This window comes from Electrophorus electricus, chromosome 7, assembly GCF_013358815.1.
Source record: "Electrophorus electricus isolate fEleEle1 chromosome 7, fEleEle1.pri, whole genome shotgun sequence".
Taxonomy (NCBI): domain Eukaryota; kingdom Metazoa; phylum Chordata; class Actinopteri; order Gymnotiformes; family Gymnotidae; genus Electrophorus; species Electrophorus electricus.
In genome coordinates this window covers 28,382,330-28,407,860 of record NC_049541.1, presented here as the reverse complement: position 1 = coordinate 28,407,860, position 25,531 = coordinate 28,382,330, and the positions used below count along the sequence as shown (strand labels likewise).

The 25,531-nt window shown below is 44.3% G+C and overlaps 1 protein-coding gene across 4 annotated transcripts in view; it reads right to left on the bottom strand.

Moving 5' to 3' along the window:
- Positions 1-480: 480 nt before the first annotated feature.
- limk1a (LIM domain kinase 1a) overlaps positions 481-25,531 on the bottom strand; it is a 33,084-nt gene continuing 8,033 nt past the window's right edge. For 2 of the 4 annotated variants that reach the window (XM_027004587.2, XM_027004588.2), the window contains exons 3-16: positions 19,739-19,877; positions 11,301-11,410; positions 10,715-10,912; positions 10,372-10,477; positions 10,012-10,196; positions 9,612-9,798; positions 7,282-7,368; positions 6,940-7,071; positions 6,631-6,690; positions 6,218-6,283; positions 5,569-5,731; positions 4,782-4,837; positions 4,338-4,495; positions 481-3,814 (exon numbers count right to left, since the gene is read on the bottom strand). In XM_027004587.2, coding sequence (XP_026860388.2) covers positions 3,652-3,814; positions 4,338-4,495; positions 4,782-4,837; positions 5,569-5,731; positions 6,218-6,283; positions 6,631-6,690; positions 6,940-7,071; positions 7,282-7,368; positions 9,612-9,798; positions 10,012-10,196; positions 10,372-10,477; positions 10,715-10,912; positions 11,301-11,410; positions 19,739-19,877 — 1,810 coding nt within the window. In that variant the 3' untranslated portion in view covers positions 481-3,651. Of the gene's footprint in view, positions 3,815-4,337; positions 4,496-4,781; positions 4,838-5,568; positions 5,732-6,217; positions 6,284-6,630; positions 6,691-6,939; positions 7,072-7,281; positions 7,369-9,611; positions 9,799-10,011; positions 10,197-10,371; positions 10,478-10,714; positions 10,913-11,300; positions 11,411-16,741; positions 16,923-19,738; positions 19,878-25,531 lie in introns of those variants that run through there. The other 2 variants (XM_027004589.2, XM_027004591.2) reach the window with 2 other exon arrangements.

Sequence of the window (25,531 nt, the reverse complement as noted above, 5' to 3'; positions counted from 1 at the left end):
ATAATGTCTCGCCTGTCCATGCTGACGGTGTTCAATAATGCCCTGCCTGTCCTTGCGGACGGTGTTCTGTGGTTCAAAGTTGCATCGTGCACCAAACCAGCACGTTAGTGACTCTCCTTCAGTTCATTGTTTCTGCTATATTTGGGGTGAATCCTCTTCACCCTACACTAATAATCCATTTATCTGTCAATTATCACATTTAATTGTAATTCTATCCTTTTTGTTTGTACGCCATTAAACTTAATCCTGTTCCTCTTTCAGTGACCTTCAAGCCAAAGCAGTAAGTTTTACTCCATTTTAAGGTATGTTGTCTTAAACATATTCAATACTTTATTTTCAATCTATTATTCCAACAGTTTTATATTTGTTACAAATGGTCTTTACTTGTTTGAACCAAACATCATCCCAAATTTGACAAAATCTTCATTGTTGTAGCAAATGAACTCCAGCCAAGCTTGATAGAAAAACTCCAGTCCAAGGTTTAAGTGTAACAGAGCGACAGTTTTATTCCAAGTGAAATCATACAGTCAACTCCTTGGATTCTTAATTTTCATGGCCAGAATTTAAAGTGCAGAATCATTTTTTCACAGCTTGTGTAAAAAAATTAAATCAAAAGAACAAAATTGTGAAAGTAAATACCAAACTGGACTATGGAGACATGGAGAATACAGTACAAATATAGAGAAAAGAGAATCTCTTATTTCAGCAGTTCAGCAGTGATATAAAATCAGCGTTAGATTTATGTTACAAAAAAAAATAAAATAAATAAATGAATAAATCCAAACCGCACTACAAGTCGTTGGCAAGGCTAGCATACAACAAAGGCACAGCAATATCAGGAGGTAAACAGCTCCTCTGCAAACACGTCCTGCAGCAGGACGTCACACAGAAGCTCACGGGATCGTCATGCTCGGAATTAACTAGCGAGAAAATGCCGGAAACACGTCCAGTGTAACATGCCCATACAGCATTTGTATACACTGAAAGAAATGTACACTCTAGCGCCACCTTGCTGTACATGCAGAGTGATGTTAAAGAGCAGCGAACATGCACACTGGGACTTTATTATTGGGACTGGAACTGGTTGCTAACACCAACTGGTGACTAGTGGTCTTAGTCATTATGCCCTGAGCTAGACTTTCAGTGTTGAATACTAGACAAGGACATTAGTGTGTTTACAGTTAGGCTGAGCAGTGCTTCAGTGTAACGTGAACATGACATCATATGAAGAAGCAATCACTTCAAAGAATAAGCAGTCACGTCTTTCACAGAGGACCTTCTCAGGCAGCAGATGGGCCAAAGACCCTAACCCCTGTGCAGCAAACCCCAAGAAAACACAAAGATTAAGTACTCAAATAACAGCCATTTACCAACAAATGTTTGTATACCTTAAATTTGGTTGAGATTCTTCAGACTGGTTGGTGCAACATTGTGTAACTTAAATTATTTTACAGTATATTTTAAGTGCACATGTTGTGTGAATTTCATCACACTTCATCTGATGTCAATTTCATATGGCTTTCATAAGCAACATCTATTATATTAAGAAGATCAGTGAAGCTAAGAATATACAAAGAGCCTGAAATGTGTGAGGAAGGAACACGACTGTTCTCTCTCTGTCCTGCGCATTCACAGAAATGCACAGTCTAATAGATGTCTCACATACAGACAAAACATACAGACAAGCTCTTGGGTTCAAATGCAGCTACTCGACATGTTGTACTTCCTAGGTCACACATAGGATTAATTTCTGGGTTACCAAAAAAAGTGCCATATTTCTATTGGCAGCCTTTTTCTTATTTAGTGCAAATGAAAATCTATACAAATGAAATTACAGTGGAACAGAGATTACAGTGGAACAGATTAGTGGCTGTATTAAAAAAAGAGAGATGCTGATTTTTTCCTTTTTCTTCCATTTGTTTATTTTTTCATCTCTTGGGCTGTGACCACTACTGTACACATACTTTCCTCCTCTGTGTTTACTTCCAGAATAATATTTGTTCAGTTAAGAGAACAGCTGATTGCTGTCGAGGAAGTGGAAGAACTGAGAGCCAGCCAAGACAGATGGACAGACAGACATACAGACAGACAGACAGACAGAAGGGTGGAGGGAGTTGGATGTGACAAAAACACGGGAGATATTTACAACCAGCAGCTTTGTGTAAACAGGACGTCTCCCACAGGGAGATGTACACAACAGCGGGATACAGACATCTGTGAGATCCTACATATAACCTGTCGAGGTTGCACGGGCCCTAGACAGATATGTCATCTAAGGACAGGACTAGGAGCAGAAATACACCTGGTCCTAGAACTGAACAAGGATCAACTTTGTAAGAGCCTGGCCACAAATATCAGGTAATCCATTTCAGTACCGATGATATTATCAGGTAGTCCATTTAAGTATGGATGAGATTATCTTTAAGGAACTTGCTCTTAGCTCCTTACTGAGCTATGATTGAACACTGCACGAGTATCGTGGTTTTCACCTGCTTGTGAGCCATTAATAAATATTTCAGTTTGTGTTATGCTACTGCCTGCTGTTGACAGTATGAAAAGACAGTGTGAGAGACATCAGGAGAGGAAGCGCAGAGGACAAGCATGGATGCCACATGCCTGGTACACTACACCTCCCAACATGTGTATGAGAAGGTAGTCTCCCAATGACACAAACCAGACAAGCTCCTTTCATTTCAACAAGAAGCCCAATAAAAATATGACAATGTTACAACCGTATACAAAATAATGTCTGTACAATTACAATATCTAAAACCTTTACAATATGTAATAGAATTAGCTATATATGCATTGTTTTGGACTAGGATGTCTTATGCCAGCTCACCTCTAGGGCAGAGACAGAGTGTAATTCAGAATGTGAAGAGATAGCAAACTTAGAGGAATGTACCGTGTGACACAAAACATTGTTGACGCTTGATGAACTGAAAGCCCAAACTGAAGACATCGCTCTGTAAACGCGATGACCTTACCTGGGTCTGTGTTAAACTACGCACTGAGTGACACTTCACTAGGATAAAATGGGCAGAAAAACAGAGTATTTACAAGCATGCACTACATGCCCCTAAACCTGCGCCGTTAGCATTTTAAAACCTTATGCTTTAAACACTGCAACATTTAGCAGTAAACCAAACAAGCTAATCTGAGAAACAAAAATCTCACACAATATAAACATAAACCTCACGCTCCACCTCCAACATGCAGCTCCACCTCAAACACACAGCTCCACCTTTAAAAATGCAGCGCCACCTCAAATATACAGCTCCACCTCAAACACGCAGCGAGTGAGAGCATGAGGGCACTGGTAAACCATAAGAAGCTGATGGATGTACTACAGATGGCTCATAACCAACGGCAACAGGGACATCACCAATCACCCACTGGGTTCAGTCACAAAGCTCACAATGGAAGACCCCAAGTCCAGAGGATACAGGGCATTGTTGGGGGGGGGGCTTCAGTCCTTGGGGGGGCATTCCAAAGTTGTGGAGTCCTGAAACCCCGCCTCCACTGCAGTGGCAGTCCACCCCTCCTGTGGTCCTCCTGTCATGGGCAGAACCTCAACAGTCTGGAACACTTCCAGCCCAACCAGGCTGCTCTCCGGGTCCTGCTGAATGCCGCCCTCTTAAGCCCCGCCTCCTACTCAGCTTGTCCCTGGTGATTGGGCAGTCCGCTGCTGACATTCAGGTGGTTCTGCCTGAAGTCTTTCTGCACCTGCTCCAGCTCGGACACCAGAGGCAGCCGCATGTTCAGGTGCATCCTCAGGTTCTCCAGCCATTCCTCCAGCTTTGTGAACGCCGGCCTGTGAAAGACAGACACAGCTTCAGTCCCCCACACACACACAGTGTCAGTCTCACACGCTCAGTATCAGTCCCACACACATGCACAGTGTCAGTCTGTCAATCCCACACATACATACAGTGTCAGTCCCATATACACACACACAGCGTCAGTCCCACACGCGCAGTATCAGTCCCAAACACACACACATTGTCAATCCCATACACATAATTAGTGTCAGTCCCACACATGCAGTGTCAGTCCCACACACACAGCATCAGTCCCACAAACGAACAGTATCATTCCCACACACACACAAGGGCCCACTAAGAAAGTCACTACATTTTAAACGGGGTGTGTTTTAAGAAAGAGCCAATGCATCTCTGCATGTACTGCACACACTGCTGGCTGGAGAAACAGGAAGCTAAGGATCTTCAGGGTTTGTCTCATGTGATAGATGCAGTGATTTGATTACTCTCATCTCATGTCCAGGGTCTCTGGGCTCCAGTAGGACCCAGGACATGCACAAGGGTTGGAGGCCTTACCGCTTCTCAGCATCCAGGTCACAGCACAGGACAGCCAGGGGGAAAAAGGCAGGCGGGCAGTCTGCAGGGTAGTAGTGCTTCAGAAAGCCCTTCACACTGAGGCCAAAGTCCACGGCTCGGGGCAGGTAGTCCGGGTCTGCGTTCACCCGCCCTATGATCTGTAAGGGAGTCCAGGCAGCTGAAACAATCTGGCATTTGCCTGATGTATTCACTATATTTATTTATATATCTCCCTATATATGATGTGGTCTATATATTTATTTATATATCTCCCTATATATGATGAGGTCTGTATATTTATTTATATATATCTCTGTATATGATGTGGTCTGTATTTATTTATATATGTTCCTGTTTATATATATATATATATATATATAAAAATGTTCTTGTATATATCTATATAGAGTCTGTTTGAGATGAGACGTCCCATCCTACTCTCACCTCACACAGCATGATGCCGAAGGAGAAGATATCTACTCTCTCATCGTAACTCTTCCCTGTGGGGCAGAGAGAAAGAGCACAGGACACAGTGTTACACAGGACACAGCGTTACACAGGACACATTACACAGGACATGGCGTTACACAGGACACAGGGTCTCACAGGACAAGGCGTTACACAGGACACATTACACAGGACACAGCGTTACACAGGACACGGCGTTACACAGGACACATTACACAGGACACGGCGTTACACAGGACACTGTTACACAGGACACAGCGTTACACAGGACACATTGTTACACAGGACACAGCGTTACACAGGACACGGCGTTACACAGGACACAGGGTCTCACAGGACAAGGCGTTACACAGGACACATTACACAGGACACAGCGTTACACAGGGCATGGCGTTACACAGGACACGGCGTTACACAGGACACGGCGTTACACAGGACACAGTGTTACATAGGACACATTACACTGGACACAGCATTACACAGGCATCTTTATACAGGCAGCGTTACACAGGACACAACGTTACATGGGACACAACGTCAGACAGTGCTCTGATTCTCAAATAATTCTATATAATTATAATATATAACTCTATATAATTATCCCATGCTGTTTATTCTATTCTTAACACACAAATGGCGTAACATGGAAGAACTATTGTCAGAGAGCAAGGTACATATATAGAAACATCAACGTAAAGAATATAATATATTATTTCCCTTAGAAACACCCTTAAAAAGGGAAAGCAGAGTAAAGAGCACTAACCGTGGATCATTTCCGGGGCCATCCAGTAGGGGTTGCCCACCACGGTGTACCGCTTCCTCCGGTCAGCCTTCTTCAGGCCTGGCAGCTTCCCCAGAGGATCCTGGTTTTTGTCCTCCACCATAAGTCGTGCAAGCCCAAAGTCTGCCACCACGACGCTGTTGTTCTAAGGACAGAGAGAACACCGTGTTCTCACAAATGCCAGAATACCAACCTCACAAGCAAAAAGTACAACAAAGGATTTTCCTCAGTTTGCAGGAACTCTATTCTGAGAGGTTTAACCCTACCCTAACCCTAACCCTAATCGTAACCTAACCCTAACCCTAATCCTAACCCTAATCCTAACCCTAACCTAAAACTAACCCTAACCCTAACCTAATCGTAACCTAACCCTAACCCTAATCCTAACCCTAATTTAACCCTAACCCTAACCTAACCCTAACCATAACCCTAATCCCAATTTAATCCCAATCCCAACCCTAATCCTAACCCTAACCCTTGTCCTCTCCTCATATCAAGACATTATTCCTTTGTTGTTTCAGTACAAACGACCTCCTGTGTGTGTGCTATGGATCCAGCGACAGATGACAGGACAGGTGAGCCTGCCTAAATCCATAAAGAAAAGACACTTATATCTGCAGGTGACGCTCACCTCTCTGACCAAGCAGTTGTGGGAGTTGAGATCACGATGGATGATGTTCATGGAATGCAGGTAAGCCTGCGGAATAAAGCACATAAACAAGTCACATACCAGAGGAGCCTGAGGGAGACGTCTCTGAGAAACAGACCATATAAGCCCTGGAGATGCAGCCTTCCTTATGGCATGTGCTGAAAGGAAAGATGTACAAGTCCGAGGAATGAACCCCCAGGGCACTGACCCTGAACCAGCTCCAGCTTTTATTTCTGCATGGGAAAAGCCGATGTGTCGTGTGACTTGTTTTTAATTTATCTGGTCTCCCATTGGCCACTAGATGGAGCCATGGGCTGACACGCACAGATTTGGACAGCTCCAGGAGTCTGGGATGTGCCGTCTTTGTAATGGACAATGGTACATGTCCCACTCACCATTCCAGACGCGATGTCCTTGGCAAAGCTCACTCTGTGGTTCCAGGGATAGTTGCTGTCCTGCGCAGGAGAAACAGACAGAAACAATATATATCTTTATTTATTATATGTAGACTAAGACATGCAGTATACACCAGACAGCGTGAGCAACACAACAGATAACTCACTGTCACACACATGCATGCTCTCACACTCAAACACATACACACTCCCTTTTACACCAACATACTCTCACACACACACACACACCATTTTCTTAATGATATCTCATAGGGTGCCTCACACACACACACACACACACACACACACCATTTTCTTAATGATGTCTCTTAGGGTGCCTCCTTTGATGTACTCAGAGATGAAATTCAGCCGCTTGTCTTTGTACAGAACCCCAATGAACCTCAGAACGTTCGGGTGGTCCAGACATCTCATGACTTTGACCTGTGTGAAGGGAGACAGTTAAAGTCCTCCAGCCTTGACTCCTCCACTCTTCGCAGGAGGCCTGAGTTCTGAGAGCTTCCTTACAGCCTTCATCCTGGTTCTCTGTGTGCTTTACTGTACAGGAACTCTGAACCTGGAAACAGCAGGTACAGGCCCTGACATGGTGGGCGGAGTCTGACATGATGGCTGGATCCTGGCGGAGCTCATTACCTCTTTGAGAAATGTCCTCTGTGTCTCGTCATCGAAACGGATCAGTTCCTTCATCACCATCACCTCACCTGTCTCCCTGTGAGTCACCTGACAACACACAACCGGGACAGGACGTCTGTATGAGAGGGAGGCATGTAGCCTTCAGAGCTGGAAATGACCTCACATAACCCTGCCTGTTGACCCTGTCTGTTATAAAGTTGTGCTCATAAGTTTACAAACCCTGGCAGAATGTGATTTTTTAATATTTTTTCAGAGAATAAAATGATAATACAACAACTTTTCCTTTATTCATTTTTAATGGTTGGGTCAAGCCATTTATTATCAAACAATTGCTTTTGCCCTTTTTTAAATCATAATGACAACAGAAACTACCCAGTGTTCGGACTCAAAAGTGGAAAATGAGGGATTCTGTTGAAACCAAACCAAGCTGAAGTAGACCAACAAAAGCTTCAATTGTTTGGGATGCAAAGAAAAACCTGAAAATAACGTCAGCTGACATACAGGACTCTCTAAAAAAAAGTGGTGTAGCTGTTTCAAGATGCACAATAAGGAGGCACTTGGACTGCAAGGTCGAGTCTCCAGAAGAAAGCCCTTACTACGCCAATGCCACAAAGCAGCCCGCTTACAATATGCGAAACAGCACAGAGACAAGCCTCAAGATTTCTGGAACAAAGTTATTTGGAGTGATGAGACCAAAATTGAACTTATGGCCACGACCATAAATTCTTAAATTTGGAGAGGAGTCAACAAGGCCTATGATGAAAAATAGACCATCCCTACTGTAAATCACAGAGGTGGATCACTGGTATTTTGGGGATGTGTGAGCTACACAGGCACAGGAAACTTGGTCAAAATTGATGGCAGGATAAATGCAGAATTTTATCAGAAAATACTGTAGGAAAATTTGCACTCATCAGCCCAGAAGCTGTGCGTGGGACGCACTTGGATGTTCCAACATGACAATGATCCAAAACACAAGGCCAAGTCAACCTGTCATTGGCTACAGCAGAAAAAAGTGAAGGTTCTGGAGTGGCCATCTCAGTCTCATGACCTCAATATCATTGAGCCACTTTGGGGAGATTTCAAATGTGCAGTTCATGCAAGACAGCCCAAGAATTTACAGGAATTGGAGGCATTTTGCCAAGAAGAATGGGCAGCTTTACCATCTGGGAAAAGAACGTGCCTCATCCACAGCTACCACAAAAGAATTCAAGCTGTCATTGATGTTAAAGGAGGCAATACACTGTATTAAAGACTAGGGTATATAAACTTTTGATCAGGGTCATTTGGGTAGTTTCTGATGTCCTTATGATTTAGAAAAAGGGCAAAAACAATTGTTTGATAATAAATGGCTTGACCCAACCACTAAACATGAATAAAAGAAAAGTTGTATTAACATTATTATTCTCTGAAAAATATAAAAAAAATCACAAATTCTGCCAGGATATGTAAACTTATGAGCACAACTGTAGGTGTGTATGAGTGTATGTTATGTGTGTGTGTATGCGCGCGTGTGTGTGTGTGTGTGTGTGTGTGTGTGTGTGTGTGTGTGTGTGTGTGATGTCTGTGTATGAGGTATGTGTGTATGTGTCTGTGTGTGTTGTGTTTGTGGTTATGTATGTGTTTGACAATGTGTATGTATGTGTCTGTGTGTGTGTTGTGTTTGTTTGTGTGGTTGTGTGTTTGTGGCTGCGTCCAGTCCATCCTCACACAAGGACAACCCTGACCAACCCCTCTGGAAATTATACTGACTGCATATAATTACAGTGCAGCTGTTGGGTCTACAGGAAACCTGATGTGACCCTAATGTGAAAACGTACAGACGTGTGCGCAATCTGTCGTAATGCTGCCTCCTGCTGGTATCACCATGTAAAAGGAGTGAAGGTGTAATTACATTCACTGAAATGAACAGAAATCTAAATCAGGATACAGCAACACCCTTTTACTGTAGCAGATGTACCTATTATGTAAAGTGCGACACTGTGTGTGTGTGTGTGTTTGTATGTATATGTGTGTGTGTGTGTGCGTGTGTGTGTGTGTGTGTGTGTGTGTTTGTGTGTGCATCTGTGTTTGTATGTTTGTGTTTGTATGTATGTGTGTGTGCATCTGGGTTTGTATGTTTGTGTGTTTGTATGTATGTGTGTGTGTGTGCGTCTTTGTATATTTCTGTGTTTGTATGTATGTATGTATGTGTGTGTGCATCTGTGTGCGTCTGTGTTTGTATGTTTGTGTGTTTCTGTGTGTGTGTATGTATGTGTGTTTGTATGTATGTGTGTGTGTGTATGTGTGTGTGTGTGTGTGTGTGTGTGTGAGTGTGTTTGTTTGTGTACCTTAACAGCCTGGCCATAGCAGCCTTTCCCGAGCACTTCTCCGTGTATGAGGTCAGAAGGACGGAAGATGCGGTGTGTGCGGTTACTGACCAAACGCAGGGACTCAGAGCGTCCGAGATCCCGCCGCAGATAGAGTGGAGACACCGTGTTACTGGAGCAGGGAGACTTATCAGTGCTGTAGCTGCGTCTGTTCACACACACACGCGCACACACGGGGAGATAAGCAAATAAGGCAAAGCTGCTTTAGCTTTCCAAACACCTTTAATATTTTTTGGGTTTAGGGTTTAAGGTTAGTACCCAGTATGGGTAAAGACTAGGGTTAGGGTTTAGGGTTGAGGATAAGGGATTAGGGTTTATGGTTAGGATTTAGGGTTAGTACCCAGTGTGGGTTAAGACTCACGTAATCATGCGGGTTCGCAGGTTGGTGATGTCCTGGTTTGGGGCCTGAGTGATGGGTGTGGGAAGGTCTGAGGGGGGTGGGGGGCTAGGCCCATCCACTAGGTCCTCCAAGCCGTCCTGCCCATGGGGGTCGTGTTCGATGGTCAGCTGCAGGAGCCTGCTGGTCTCCTGGATGAGCAGGTCAATCTAACGGAAACGCCACAGGGTTCACACAGAGGTCAAGGTGAGGTTTAAACACAAAAGTCATCTGTGTCAGCCCAAAGAAGGTTTAAATCACGCTGGACTGTCTGGACCCCTTTCTCTGGACTTTGAGGATATGCAAATGCTTGAAAAAAGCAAAAAAGAAAAAAGAAGTGAGCACCTCATCCACTGGAACATTCCGGACTGGCGTGCCATTGATCTCCAAGATTCGGTCCCCCACATGTATAGAGTTTCTTACATCTGGGCTAATGCAATCTGAATCCACCCTTAACACACACACATACACACACACACATTTTCCCAGATTCTGATACCAATACAATTTGTCATAATACCATCTACATATCTGTGGAATATCCATAAAATTGTAAAATCAGCAGAACGTAACAGAAGAGAGGTTTAACATTACTCAGGTGTAAAATTCAGGAACGCTGACTACAGTATAGAGTGTATCAGAGCAAATTCTAGCACAAAACGCACATACACATCACACACACACTCACTTGGACACGCGGACCGTGTGGCCATGTTCGGGGCTGTAGCTGTTGGGGCTTGGCCCCTGGTCGATGGCCAAGGAGAAGCCACGCTTGCCATCAGTGGAGGCCGGGATGGACACCAACGTGACTGTGTGAGGGACCCGGGAACAGGGAGAGGCAGGCAGGGTCACTGGGCTCACGATGTTCTGGTAATAACAATGGCCACTAGAGGGAGACAAGCACAATCAGACTACTAGGATAATATGTACCTTTTCACATCACACATGGAGCACTGTGAGAATGCTCTTTGTTGCACATGTCAGTTGTATGTGGGTCCTAGAAACAGGGCAGCCATAGAAGTCAAGCTCGGTCACAATTATTTTGTCCCAAATGGTTCCATTTTCTTAGTCCAGACAGAATAAGTCTGACTGTCTACTACCCACAAGAACTGTGCATCAAATTTAGATCAAAAATGCAAGTCAGAATATTCTGGAAAAGGGGCTGCTTAGACCAGGGGCCAAAGGAGTGAGAGATGAGGAGTGAGAGAAATGTGAGAGGTTAGGGTTAGGGTTAGATGAGACATGAGCCCTCTGCACATGAACGTTGTTCTCACCAGTACAGCTTGGACCTCTCCACCAAAGCGTAAGTGTCTCCATCTCCTATGAAGGCACGACAGGTGAGGCAGGTGAAGCACTCTGGGTGATACTTCAGCTCTCCTGCAACCTGCAACACGTCACAGACGTGAGACAACGAGGCAGCTACAGAACGCAGCCCACACTTACAGACCTGAAACAACGGGGGTAGTGTTGGGTATAAATGAATGTATGTTGACACTGTTAGTGTGAAGGTGTTGAGTATAAATTAATATATGTTGACACTGTAAGTGTGACGGTGTTGAGTATAAATTAATATATGTTGACACTGTGTGTCGGTGTTGAGTATGAATTAACATATGTTGAGACTAAGTGTGACAGTGTTGAGTATAAATTAATATATGTTGACACTGTAAGTGTGACGGTGTTGAGTATAAATTAATATATGTTGACACTGTGAGATGGGGGTGCAGAACTTTGCAAGGACAACAACCAACTATAACTGCAGAACTAAACTAAGGAGACCACTGCCATCCTTTCATACCTAAGACCTCTCTACTCTTCCAGTCACCTCCAGGGGGAAGTTACTATGGCAACTCGAGCAGCCAGACACCCACTGTACCCTTTGGGACCTGCTTAGCAACAAAGTGATTCAGTTCAGACAACCGACAGAATCCTCTGATGGTGAGGCAACAAGAATAGCACGTTAACGTACATGATGACATCACATACGTTCCTGCATAACTGCCTGACTAGGATCTGGAGAGAAACATACACCAGGTAATGTGATTCAGGATGGGGCTTACACTTAACACTAGACAAGGCGTGCTCAGTGGATCTTAAGAGGGCAGGTCTGAGAAAGCAGATGTACTGTTTCAGTATGACTTTGCTATTCAACCAGCAAAGTCAGATGTGCTGGCTATCAGATGAGCCCCTCAGTACAGCCTGTCAGCACAGCCACAACAGGTTTGTTAGCACAGCCTTATAGAGTATGCTGTAGAGTATGGTGTAGATTATGGTGCAGAGCTTGGTGTAGAGTATGGATTCTTGTAGAGTATGGTGTAGAGTACAGTGTAGAGTATGGTGTAGAGTACGGTGTAGAGTATGGTGTAGAGTATGGCGTAGAGTATGGTATAGAGTATGGTGTAGTGTACGGTATAGAGTACGGTGTAGATTATGGTATAGAGTATGGTGTAGAGGACGGTGTAGAGTATGGTATAGAGTATGGTGTAGAGGATGGTGTAGAGTACGGTGTAGAGTATGGTATAGAGTACGGTGTAGAGTTTGGTGTAGAATTTGGTGTTGAAAAGGTATCGAGTATAGTGTAGAGTTTGGTGTGGAAGATGGGAGCTTGCATGAAGTATTCCACGGGAAAACGGGAACACTCAGAGAATGTGTACATATATACCCAACCATATTACACCTGCACTGTACATTCTGTAGATTGTGTACATATATACCCAACCATATACATTGTACATTGTGTATATAATCATAATATACATATATTGTACATACATTGTTAATATATTTTGTACATACATAGAATATATATATTTATCTTGCATATCTATATTTTTCTCTAGGCACCCCTGTTTTCTTTTCCTCAGTTTGGACAGAGCACTCTCCACCATTTCACTGCGAGTTATACTGTGCATGACTATGTATATGACGAATAAACCGAACTTGAACTTGAACTTGAACTTGAACGGCCAGCCACACGTTTAGCCTCTGCGCCGGCACCTATAATCACACGCTTTTCACTGTAGTACGTACTCCATTATCTTTTCTGCAGCGCACAGAAAAACATAAAAACTTGACATCAAATAACAGATTCCTCAGGCATTAATGCAGAGACCAAGAAAAAAAAAACCCTCAGAGAAATGACTGGCAATAGGGGCTCACATTACCTGAGGACTGAGTCGCTGATGAACATAATCACCAATGATGGCGGACTTCCTTTCCCCTGCTGTGCTGTCTGAGTGACGATGCAGCCCACATGTGAGCCACAGTGAAACACCGGAGGAACTAACCATGATGTCACCGCCTTCCCCCACAGATGGAGCCATTTATTGTCTCCACCGACCCCCTCACCACCACCACCACTCTAAACACCAACTATGCACTTCTGCACGGAAAACGCATCGCAGGGTGAGAACAGACACAAACTAGTACCCCCCACTTCCTTAATGAAGGACTGCTGTCCTCTGGCCACCTAGGAACAGCAGCCCACACCACGACTGGGAGGCCCACACCACGACTGGGAGGCCCACATCATGACTGGGAGGCCCACACCACGACTGGGAGGCCCACATCATGACTGGGAGGCCCACATCACGACTGGGAGGCCAACACCACGACTGGGAGGCCCACATCATGACTGGGAGGCCCACACCACGACTGGGAGGCCCACATCATGACTGGGAGGCCCACATCACGACTGGGAGGCCAACACCACGACTGGGAGGCCCACACCATGACTGGGAGGCCCACATCATGACTGGGAGGCCCACACCATGACTGGGCACTTTGCCAAACGAACAGCTGCTACAGGGGGTAGACTCTGGTTCCAAACACATGAAGGGCAGAGGAAGGGCACAGACTGAAGGGCACAGACTGGTGGGTATGGACCGAAAGACCACAGACATGAAACCATTATTCTTCTTCCTCTTTCCTCTCATTGAGATTTCAATTAAAATAGGTTCTATTTCATCTTAGCACACACCCATATGTAAACACACACACACACACACACACACATTAAACTTTTAAAGGTGGTTTCAAAGTCCCATTAAAAATCCCATTATGTCTCCACGTAATTCTCAATATTTTTGCAATATGTTCCCACAATGTCCAAACATGAATGCTTTCCTATTGTTCCAAAAAACATTTGTTCCCCACAAAGGCAACAGAACAGAGTTCTTACTCCTCTCTTGCTAATCCAGTGTAGAATCCTGGAAGAGCAGTAAACACAGCAGGAAACTCTCAGGCAAACACCCGAACCATTCTAATGATAATAGTAGTGAGACTGGTGATACAAGTGATGATATTGCTGATACTAGAGGGTCATATTAGTGGGTAATACTACTGATGATACTGGTAATACCAGTAGATAATACTAGTGATGATATTGATGATACTAGTGGGTAATACTAGTGGTAATACTGGTAATACCAGTGGGTAATACTAGTGATGGTATTGGTGATACTAGTGGGTAACACCAGTGATGATACTGCTAATACAAGTGGGTAACACTAGTGATAATATTGGTCATACCAGTGGGTAACACTAGTGATGATATTGGTAATACTAGTGGGTAACACTAGTGATGATACTGGTAATACTAGTGGGTAACACTAGTGATGATATCGGCAATGCTAGTGGGTAACAATAGTGATGATATTGGTAATACTAGTGGGTAACACTAGTCATGATATTGGTAATACTAGTGGGTAATACTAGTGATGATATTGGTGATACTAGTCGGTAATACTAGTGATGATATTGGTGATACTAGTGGGTCATATTAGTGGATAATACTACTGATGATACTGGTAATACCAGTGGGTAATACTAGTGATGATATTGATGATACTAGTGGGTAATACTAGTGGTGATACTGGTAATACCAGTGGGTAATAGTAGTGATGATATTGGTGATACTAGTGGGTAACACTAGTGATGATATTGGTAATACTAGTGGGTAACACCCGTGATGATACTGGTAATACAAGTGGGTAACACTAGTGATAATATTGGTCATACTAGTGGGTAACACTAGTGATGATATTGGAAATACTAGTGGGTAACACTAGTGATGATACTGGTAATACTAGTGGGTAACACTAGTCATGATATTGGTAATACTATTGGGTAACACTAGTGATGATACTGATAATAGAAGTGGGTAACACTAGTGATGATATTGGTGATGCTAGTAGGTAACACTAGCATGTCATACTGCCCCTCTCCTGGCAGACACTCTCAGGACTCTCATGGGGGTTGAAGGTTTGCTGAAGGTTCCATGTCAGTGGTGACTTCAAAAGTCCTGACACTCTCTGACGTTGATCTCTGCTTATGTATCATGTGCTTCAAGGTGACTTATAAACCCATTCCATACTACAGGTCCACCACATCAGTGAGATAAAACAAGTCGTTTTTTGAGATAAAACAAGCCTGTATTTTATTAGCAGCTGTAAACACAAGACTGAGACATGATGTCAGCTGGAGAGTTTATCCTTCATGATGCAAAAAGGCAGCATGGAGACATCAAAGAGACATGGGACAGACATTTGCGTGGGCCAGACGACTAGACAAGCAGCTCAGCCCAGCAACGAGCCTGTAGAGTGTAGATACTCGGCTCTGTAGTGTGTAGATGTTTGACTCTGTAGAGTGTAGATGTTTGACTCTGTGGCATGTAGATGTTTGGCTCTATAGTGTGTAGATACTCAGCTCTGTAGTGTGTAGATGTTTGGCCCTGTAATTTGTAGATGTTTGACTCTGTAGTATGTAGATGTTTGGCTCTGTAGTGTGTAGGTGTTTAGCTCTGTAGTGTGTAGATGTTTGACTGTAGTGTGTAGATGGTTGACTCTGTAATGTGTAGATGTTTGGCTCTGTAGTGTGTGGATGTTTGACTCTGTAGTGTGTAGATGTTTAGCTCGAAGTGCTGAGCTGCTGTGTCTTGAAACACTGCTGATGCAAGTCAGCAGATAAAGACACGGTTACAGAACACGGCTGTAGAACACAGCTGCAGAGCATGGCTACAGAACACAGCTGCAGAATATGGCTACCGAACATGGCTGCAGAACATGGCTACAGAACACAGCTGCAGAAAATGGCTACAGAACATGGCTACAGAACACGGCTGCAGAACACGGCTACAGAACACGGCTGCAGAACATGGCTACAGAACACGGCTAGCGATGTGTGAAGTGGCCCAGGCAGCCTGAGCCAGTGCCAGCAGGCATGACCAGACATGGCAGCACAGTCAGGGATGAGATCTGTAGCACAGCGTTTCCATTAGCAGGGAAACGGTGCCATTTGTACACAACCCTCCTTAAACAAGCACACTGCTGCTTTGCTGATGAATATGCATGCTAGGAAAACATCTGAAAATGGCTTATGTTACGATCTCCTGTTTCTTAGTATGCTGGCATCTTAGAAAAATATTGAGATGTTAAACAAACAAGTACCAACAACTGAGAAAGAGGATTAAACAAACAAAAAAAAACCCCAAACAGTCTTAAGAGAAGATGTTAATCTTGATTTCAAAGGATCTGCATATATTTGCATATTTAAACTCATGTTTAAACTTCAGTGAATCAAACACTTCTGTGAATATTCATGACTCTAGAGTCTAGCATGAATAGATAACGTCATGAAAAAAGCCCTTGGCAGAGCGGAAGCCTGGAGGGACTTGTGCCCTCAGCAAGGACTGCAGACACAAGAACAACCATCTTACCTTTTTATCCCGTTTCCACAGTTTCAGACAGCAAAATCCCCAGAAAAACAAATGGCCCAACATGACAGCGACTGAGCTGTGGATGTGCTACAAGATGGAGCTCATTCTATCCAACACAGCACAGAACCAGCAGCCTGGCAGGGAGAAGGCTTAGCTCATCTCTGAAAGCATGTCTGCCTCCCTCCCTCCCTCCTTCTTTCTTTCTTTTTCTGTGACCTCATCACTTCCTGCCGAGCCCACTCATATGATTCTGCGCAGTCTTACTGCCTCCTCCCCCACACACAGACACACACACACACACACACACACACACACACACACAGTCACAGGCATACAGACAGACATGAACAAAACATCTAATGAGCCACTGCTGGATTTAACACGCACATGAGCCACTGCTGAGCTGTGCTGGCTGATCTGTACAATGATCTGGTTTTGTGACATTGGTCTAGAGACACACACACACACACTACACACAGTACTCAGACACACTCTACTCAGACACACTCTCTACACAGACACACACTCTGCCCAGACACGCACTACTCAGACACACTCTACTCAGCTCTGTGACCAATAGTGAACAACCCTGATGTTGTGTGTGTGTGAGAGTGTGTGCACAGAGGGTGCAGTATTGGTAATCAATGTGTTTTCCGGTTGGCCTTGTGTGGCAGCAGCTGTGGTCAGGACAGCCATTGGACTGAGGGTCTGCAGATATTACCAGAATCAGGACATCACAGGACATCACAGCCTCCACACAGACGAGTGTGGAAGGGGACTGGACACAGAGCATCACACACACACGTGCTGTTACACGCACACAGTTACACATACAGTTACACACATGCAGTTGCACACATACAGTTACACATATATAGTTACACACATGCAGTTACACACATACAGTTACACACATGCAGTTACACACATGCTGTTACACACATGCTGTTATCACACATGGTTATCAACTTCATTATGATAGATGAGCCAGGTGTGCTAGATTAAGCACTGGAATACTAGACTTGGCCCTTGCGTGCTAGATTAAGCCTGGATGTACTAGATTAGGTCTGGGTATGCTAGATTAGGCCTGAGTGTGCCTGGGTGCAGTTCAGAGAAGTCCTAGGTAAATCATTGACAGTTTGTGGCTCTATCGACATACAAGAAAGAAGAAAGAAGAGGGATGTCATTGTTGTTCTTTACTTCCCACAGGGTGGGCGGGGTTGTTACTTCACACAGGGTGGGCGGGGTTGTTACTTCCCACAAGGTGGGTGGGGTGGGCTGTGTAATTATAGTGAGTGCACCCCCTCGTGCAGGCCACGCGCGTGTCAGTGCTTCAGGCATGTGTAATCTGCAAAGTGCTTTTTAAAAGCCCTGGAGATCTGCAGTTCAATGCAGTTTTACTTCCCCCACTGCTACAGGTCTGGGTCACCCTTAGTACACATACACACGTATACGGTCCAGTGAAATGTGCTCAAATGGGTACAGTCCTGTCAGGGGAGTTGATTAGCTAAAAATTAATTAGCAATGGAGAAATGTGTGAGACTGCACTGCAGAGCCAGAGTGGAAAAAACATGAAATATTAGATGAAAAAAGATCAAGGACTCTTAGTAAATGTACAGCACTCTTCGACCTCACAGTCTGTTTCGATTCCTTGTGGCAGTACTGATATGCCACACCAGGACACTTTCTCTATTCACATATTCTGAAAATAGTTTGCATGTTTATTATTTGATGCACGTAATTAAGGTATGAGACTATTCTCTGTCCTGCTCCCAGATGGGGAATCAGCTTCCACTGGCTGTCCGGACCGCAGAGTCCCTTGCAGTCTTCAAACACAGACTGAAGACCCGTCTATTTGTGGAGTATTTAAATGACCACTGACCCTGCGCCTATGAAATCTATTCTACTGTTGGGTAACCAAAACATTTAACATGTAGCACATGGACATAGGACTGCCCGGCATCAGCACTGATCAGCAGTGATCCCTGTATTTCTGCAGTATTCTAGATCATTAGGATGTTGGACTCTAACTGTATGGTATGTTGGACTCTACTGTACTGGCTAGGATGTATTCTATGAGGAAATGACAAAGCACTTGTGTAAGTCAATCTGAAAATGTAAATGTAAATTTAAATGAAAATATAAATGTAAAGGTAAATATAAATGTAAGTGTAAATGTAAATTTAAATATAAATGTAATGAATGTGATCCTTGGTCCAACACCATTTACTAATACCAGTGTCAGCTCTGTACAATACTGTTGCAGAATCCTAGTCAAAAACAGAGAACGAAATATGAATATGAGCTATTAGCATCTGTTTAACATGACATCTTCACCCTTAGTTTGCCCTGATAAATCAGTGTCTTTCCAGTAACCTTAACTCAGCGCCAGTGAAGATAACAGCATGGCCTGCAGTTCAGTCTGGCACATCTTAAAACGTAATTCAGTTATCATAAATACAGCTTGTCCACCTCTCAGGGAAACCCAGGTCAACACTGGCCCAGGGTTGCAGTAAAATAGCACAAATAGCACTTGCTGCTGAGTATATCTATCCTCAGCGTGGTTCTCTCTCACGTCATGTGTTCAGACGTGTCAGAGGGGGCAGAGCTCAGATGAAAGACACCTTTTCCTCACAGATGGAACAGTAGTGATGAAATGTGTCATCAACCAAAATATGCTTCCTCTGGTAAGTACTAAATAAAACAGCTATCAAACCACAAACTAAGTCCCGCCCCCATCTCACAACCAGCACCAGTTTCCCCTTATTATGATAATCCCTTCTTTCTCCCTGAATTATACATACTGGTTCTTTCACAGCATCCCATCAGACAACACTGTATTGCTGTTTAATTCATGTGGGTCCTCCTCACATGTGCTGTAACACTGACAATCGTTTGTGAATGTGCTTTTGCCCTGCGTAACAGGAGCGGCTGTGTAACTCATCCGAGGGGTGACGACAGCAGCATGTGTAGAGACGGAGGGGCATGTTGGCTCACCATGATGAGGCCCGTGGTGATGGGCTCAGAACAACCATGACACAGCTCTCCGAACTTAGTCCAGTAGTCCTTCTTACAGAAGAGACGGCCATCTTTCTCATAGTACCAGTGGGACAAAGAGGCACTACATTCACAGCACCTGAGAGCGAGACAGAGAGAGACAGAGAGAGAAAGACAGAGAGAGACAGACAGAGAATGATAGAGAGAGAGAAGAAGAAAACAATGCTATTATTATAATTGACATCAATTTAGAATATTTCCATGAACAAAACCATTAACTCATTAAAACCATTAACTGTTCTGATGCTCTACTGCAGCTTCTAAATTACGTGACAAAAACAAAACTTTAGACAAACAGCTCACACCTGCACATGTAACCTGCATATCTTATTCCCATATTCCCATGTCCTGTATCGGACAGCTGCCTCAGATACACACACACACACACATACATCTACGCACACACATACGCACATACATGTACACACACACACACACACACACACACACACACACATACCCATACACGTACACAGACACAAACATACATGTACACACACACACACACACACACACACACACACACATATATGTACACACACATGCACACATACATGTACACATGTACACTTCAAGCCTCTGAGGAAAAACAGCTCTTGCGATTCCATATTTAACGTCAGATTCTGTCTCAAGTGCATTTCTCTGGTAATGTGATATTTGTGGCAGTGTATGTGCAGAGATGAACATTCACCATGTGGACGTTGATGTGAGATTACAGAACTGACCACAGCAAACACTGTGACAGAATCATGGTGAAGGCTTACGGTCTCCTCCATCCCAACCCCACCCATTACACCTCCTCCTACTACTCCATCAACACCTGCCCTTCTCAGCCAGCGCACCCTTCAGTCTAGTTAGTGTTAAACCAGCATGTTTGGATCCTGTGTGACTCCTACACGTCATCCACATCCACAACTAAAATACTGGTTTCTCAGCCGCATCAACATACCAGGTTTCACAGGAATACGGTCTTGCACATTTTGCACCCTTTGTATCAGCAGTTACGTTGTGATGGTCAAATGTCACTTTAAATAAATTTTACCCATATTAAAAATAATAATAATAATAATAATAATAATCCCAATTCAGCATGTTTGTTTTTTAGTTCTATTAGCCCTTGCAATATTTCCTGTAAAATGAAAATTATTGGGATAATATTTCAGTCAACTAAAATATCTCAATTTGGTTTATCATCCTTTACAGTTACATGATGAGAGTTCTTTATGTAGACAGAGAGACAGAACAGAGACAGACAGTTTGCAGATAAGAGCACTGATTAGCCGGTAGCAATATGCCTGCCTCTGTGTGAGAGACAGCCGTTTCCACATTCCCTCGGAGATGTTTCTGTGCCCACAACCTATTTTAGGAAACAAACGGCCATAATATGGTGAGCTTGTTTATTGTAGAGCCAGACGCAGGGTCTCCAGCCTGGGAATAGAACCCAGCACACTGATATCAGATGTTTGCCACTTGCTTAGTTAAGTGTAGCTGAGTGACTCAAGATTGAGTTACACTGCCATCGACTAACCTGAGTCAGAAGGGGATCTGATCAATGGAGAGATGTGAGTGTATGGAACACAGACGTTTAGTATGGCCTCATGCAGACACAGAGATGGATCTCCATTTCTCCATCATCTTTGCTTCTGATCTGAGACCAGTTTTGCGACTCCCCTTATAATGTTTAACTTAATGTTTGGGCAGATAATGCAGAAACCGATTCAGCAAAAAGAGGGAACTGTCTACTGTGGGGAATGAACTTGACTGGCTGGTCTGCAGGGTTCTGAGGAGAACAGAATCGCTCTGCTAGTGGCAGAAACGCAACATCATGGTTTCGGCAAACCCCGCTGATCTATCACAACGTGAGCAACCCCCAAATACTGGGGCAAAGAGCCTGTTTGTTTTATTTCTTCTAAATATGGAGTTTTGGGCTTTGAGAGTCAGAATCTGGAGAGTCAGAACTTTGAGAGTCAGAACTAGACATCAAGCCACTCTGCACGTCAGACAGACTTCCTCTCCTGCTCACGTGCGGTTTCCCTCTGGAGGAAGTGTGTATCGCCAAGGGGAGGGGCTGTCAGGCATAAAGAGGAGGACAGAGTGGCCTTCATATATTATATGAAAATTTCTGAAAATGATATGATTGTATGGGGAAATTCTCTGAGTCTAAAAACTCAGGGGACGATCAGTTTATAGGATTACCTTAAGCCCTGTGAATTCCAAACTCAGCAGGTGATGTGGGGGACATTCGCCCTCCCAGCCTGGGCCCCTGCGACATTTCAAAACAAAGAAATATGCTGGGAGATCCCTCTTTCTCCCCCCACCTACCCATCTCTCTCTCTCTCTCTCTCTCTCTCTCTTTCTCTCTCTCTCTCTCTCTCTCTCGCTCTCTCCCCCTCTGTCTCTTTGTTTCTTTCTTTGTCTCTCTCCCTTCTTTTATTGAAAAGCCTCTCAGGGTCAAAGGTAAAATGGAGGCTGAAGGGGAACCAGTGCTTCAAACAGGTGAGGAGAGAGCAGTGGGCAGGCTGAGCTGCTCCAAAGTGCTTTCTGTAAGAGGGGTCTCGGACTGTTTGAAGGTGTACTTTCTAAGGGGGTTTTGGACTGCTGGAAGGAAGCAAAGTGAACCACTGGCTTGAAGACAAGTGATGTAAATCAACAGTACAACAGTACAGTTGGGTCATGTGTTCATCACAAGTTCCCCTCCTCCCAGCAATGAGGGAATGATGTCATCACTTTTGCAGAACAGCATGACTTCATCCTTAAGGCAGCCCCTCCCAAACAGGGCACTCAAATCTACCCAAGCAGTCTGCCATCCAATGGGTGAGAGAGAGGGCCCCCACAGGAGCTAGCTCAGTGAGCCGGCAGCATTAGCCCCGCCCACCTCACTGTGCACGTGTGCATGAATCTGAAGTAGAAGAGAAGCCCTTCATGACGTTCTGCTGCAGGGCTGCAGTCACTGGGAGACTGGTCTGCCCAGTGTGTGTGTGCTGACACACAGCAACCCACTGCTCCCTCCCATCACTCATCACACACCAAGGCTGGGCTGTGCTACAGGAAACAGCTCAGAATGACACCCTGTATTGAGTTGTGAAATAAAAATACGTTTTTTTTTTTTTTAATATTGCACAAGACGAAAGCAGCAGTACAGTTACAGGGATTTCCTTAGCGTGTGTTAACAGGGCAAGTTAAGAAGAAAGAGCCTAAACCTAGACCCCTAACCCTAACCCTAAACACCTAGCCCTAACCCTAAGCCTAACTGAGCCTAACCCTAATCCCCTACCCCTAACTCTAACGCTAACCCTAACCCTAAACCCCTAGCCCTAACTCTAACCCTAACCCTGTTTGAGTCATTTGAACTTTATTCCATTAGACACTAACCCAAACCCGAACCCAGTGGTAGCTCAGTGGTTAAGATACTTGACTTGTAAGCAGAAGGTTGCCAGTTCAAGTCCCAGGTGGCAACTGTTGGGCCCCTGAACAAGACCCTTAACCCCCATTAAATGCTCAAGTTGTGTTTGCTCAGAACTGTAAGTTGCTTTAGATAAAAGTGTCAGCTGAATGGAGGGACCATTTCTGAATGGAGGGACCATTTCTTCTGTTAGGGGTCATCAGAAGTCCACAGAAGGACACCTGGGGGTACCCACCACTCCAAATGTTAACCAAATCAGGATCACTGCTTTGACCACTGAAGCCTGCAGTCTGCTGAACCACACTAACCAAAACAAGGAAAGTTTGTTATCTATCAATATATGAGACAATGAGATGTTCAGTCATTAGTTACACACTCCCCTGACACAGAGCACTGGGGTAGAAGCCACAATGCCCACTGGTAGGTGGAAGAATCTGGATTCCCATGAGGAGAGGGCTGATATTAGAGAGGTAGAGAGACAACCATCAACTGAACAGCTAACGGCAGTAAGAGAACTCAAAACAGCAAGACAGCGAGGGACACAGTGAGAAAGGCTGACTGAGCAGACAGCTCACCCTGGTCGGCCACTGTAGACATAAAACCTAACTCAAGTGATTCTAATGAGTACATTCATAAAACAACTGAAATAGTCTAGAAGACAAAAAAGGAAGTGAAAGTCAGCCCTCCACACCCTTAGCAAGTGTTCATCTCATATAAATACACATACAGAGTGACATTAAAGTGAAGAAAAGAGCAAACTAGAATACACTAACACATGGGTACTGGTTCTGTTTATGCTGACTAATTATCTTATGATCATTATCATCGGACATTCAGCATGAGATGCAGATGAATAAACAAGCTGTGATCTCTATTTATGGTCTGTGCAGTGAACTCAACTTTTCACTACTCAACTTTATCTCGTATCAGCTCTCATACAAGGCTGTGAATCTGTGAAAGTTCTTTCAAACATCTTACAACCTTTAGGTCACACTATCAGAAATGGAAATCCAGGTCAAAGTTGTCCAGTATAAACTTACTTTCTGCCTTGCGACTGACTCTTGTAGCGCTGGTCTCTAAGTGCAAGGAATTCAACGTGTCTGAGGAAGCATGTTTTAGCTCACAGGAGATGTGGAAACCACAGCTAACCCTAACCACTCAAACAACTCTCTCGGTCACGGTCTGTCTCTCTGTCTCTCAGTCATGCTCTCTCTCTCGCTCTCTCTCACTCAGGTGTTCGTGAACATGTCTGACTGCTTGTGTTGTTCCTGAGGGTTAGGCATTTTTTTGTTTTTGTCTATCATTTCCTGTGTTCTGTACTCATTCAGAGCTTCCTTGGGAGCAGTTGTGACCCCATGACACTGAAACGGCTCCACCTCCGCGTCTGCTGGGTTCATGACACTGTCATCATCCTCACACTCTGATAGGGCACGCTGACTCATCTTCCTTCATGCGACATGCTTGTTGTGAGCCTGTACGAGGGCGTGTGGCCGTGAGACTACCTCTGACGTTTCCCTGGCTCTGCGCCAGAGCAGCTGTGCAGGAGTCGTGGAGAGCCCAGCAGGCTTGTCCTCTACCACCTGAACTCCACGAGTGTTAGACGGCAGCTGAACGACCCCTGAGGGGCCCTGACTCACACATCCTCTCAAGCAGCTGATTCTGGTGCTTCTGTGGTCTGTGCAGGGACAAGCAGTGAACACACACTCATGACTGCATGACTGCACCCTTTCAGGGCTTGCCAGTCACATCAGTGTATTATACACTCAGAAATATAAATAAAGCTCAGATCTTCGTATGAAACTGCAAATTTCATATACAATTTGAGTGTTCAGGGCAAATGTCTCTGAGTGGAGATTCTGACACACTGAGCCAACTAACACTGTGAGTGACCCACAAACACCTCATGCAGGAAGATATGCAAAAAGCAACACACATGTAAGAAGCATGGAGGGGAACATGCAAATATGTTAGAAACACACACACACACACACACACACACACACACACACACACAGTACTACATGTTACACATACAATTACATTTGAAATCAAAGCAGAAACAAACATTCCTGTCTTATCTACAGAGGGGCAGGTACTCCATTTTGAGTGTGTGACCTTGAAAATGAATTTTGTTTTTCCATAGAAGTTGCTTTATATGTGACACACACACACACACACACACACACACACACACACACACACACACACACACACACACATACACACACACACAGTACTATATGTTACACATACAATTACATTTGAAATGAGAGCAGAAATCACACTGCTGTGATTATGGGTGAGTGAAAAGTGACCTTACATTTCTCATC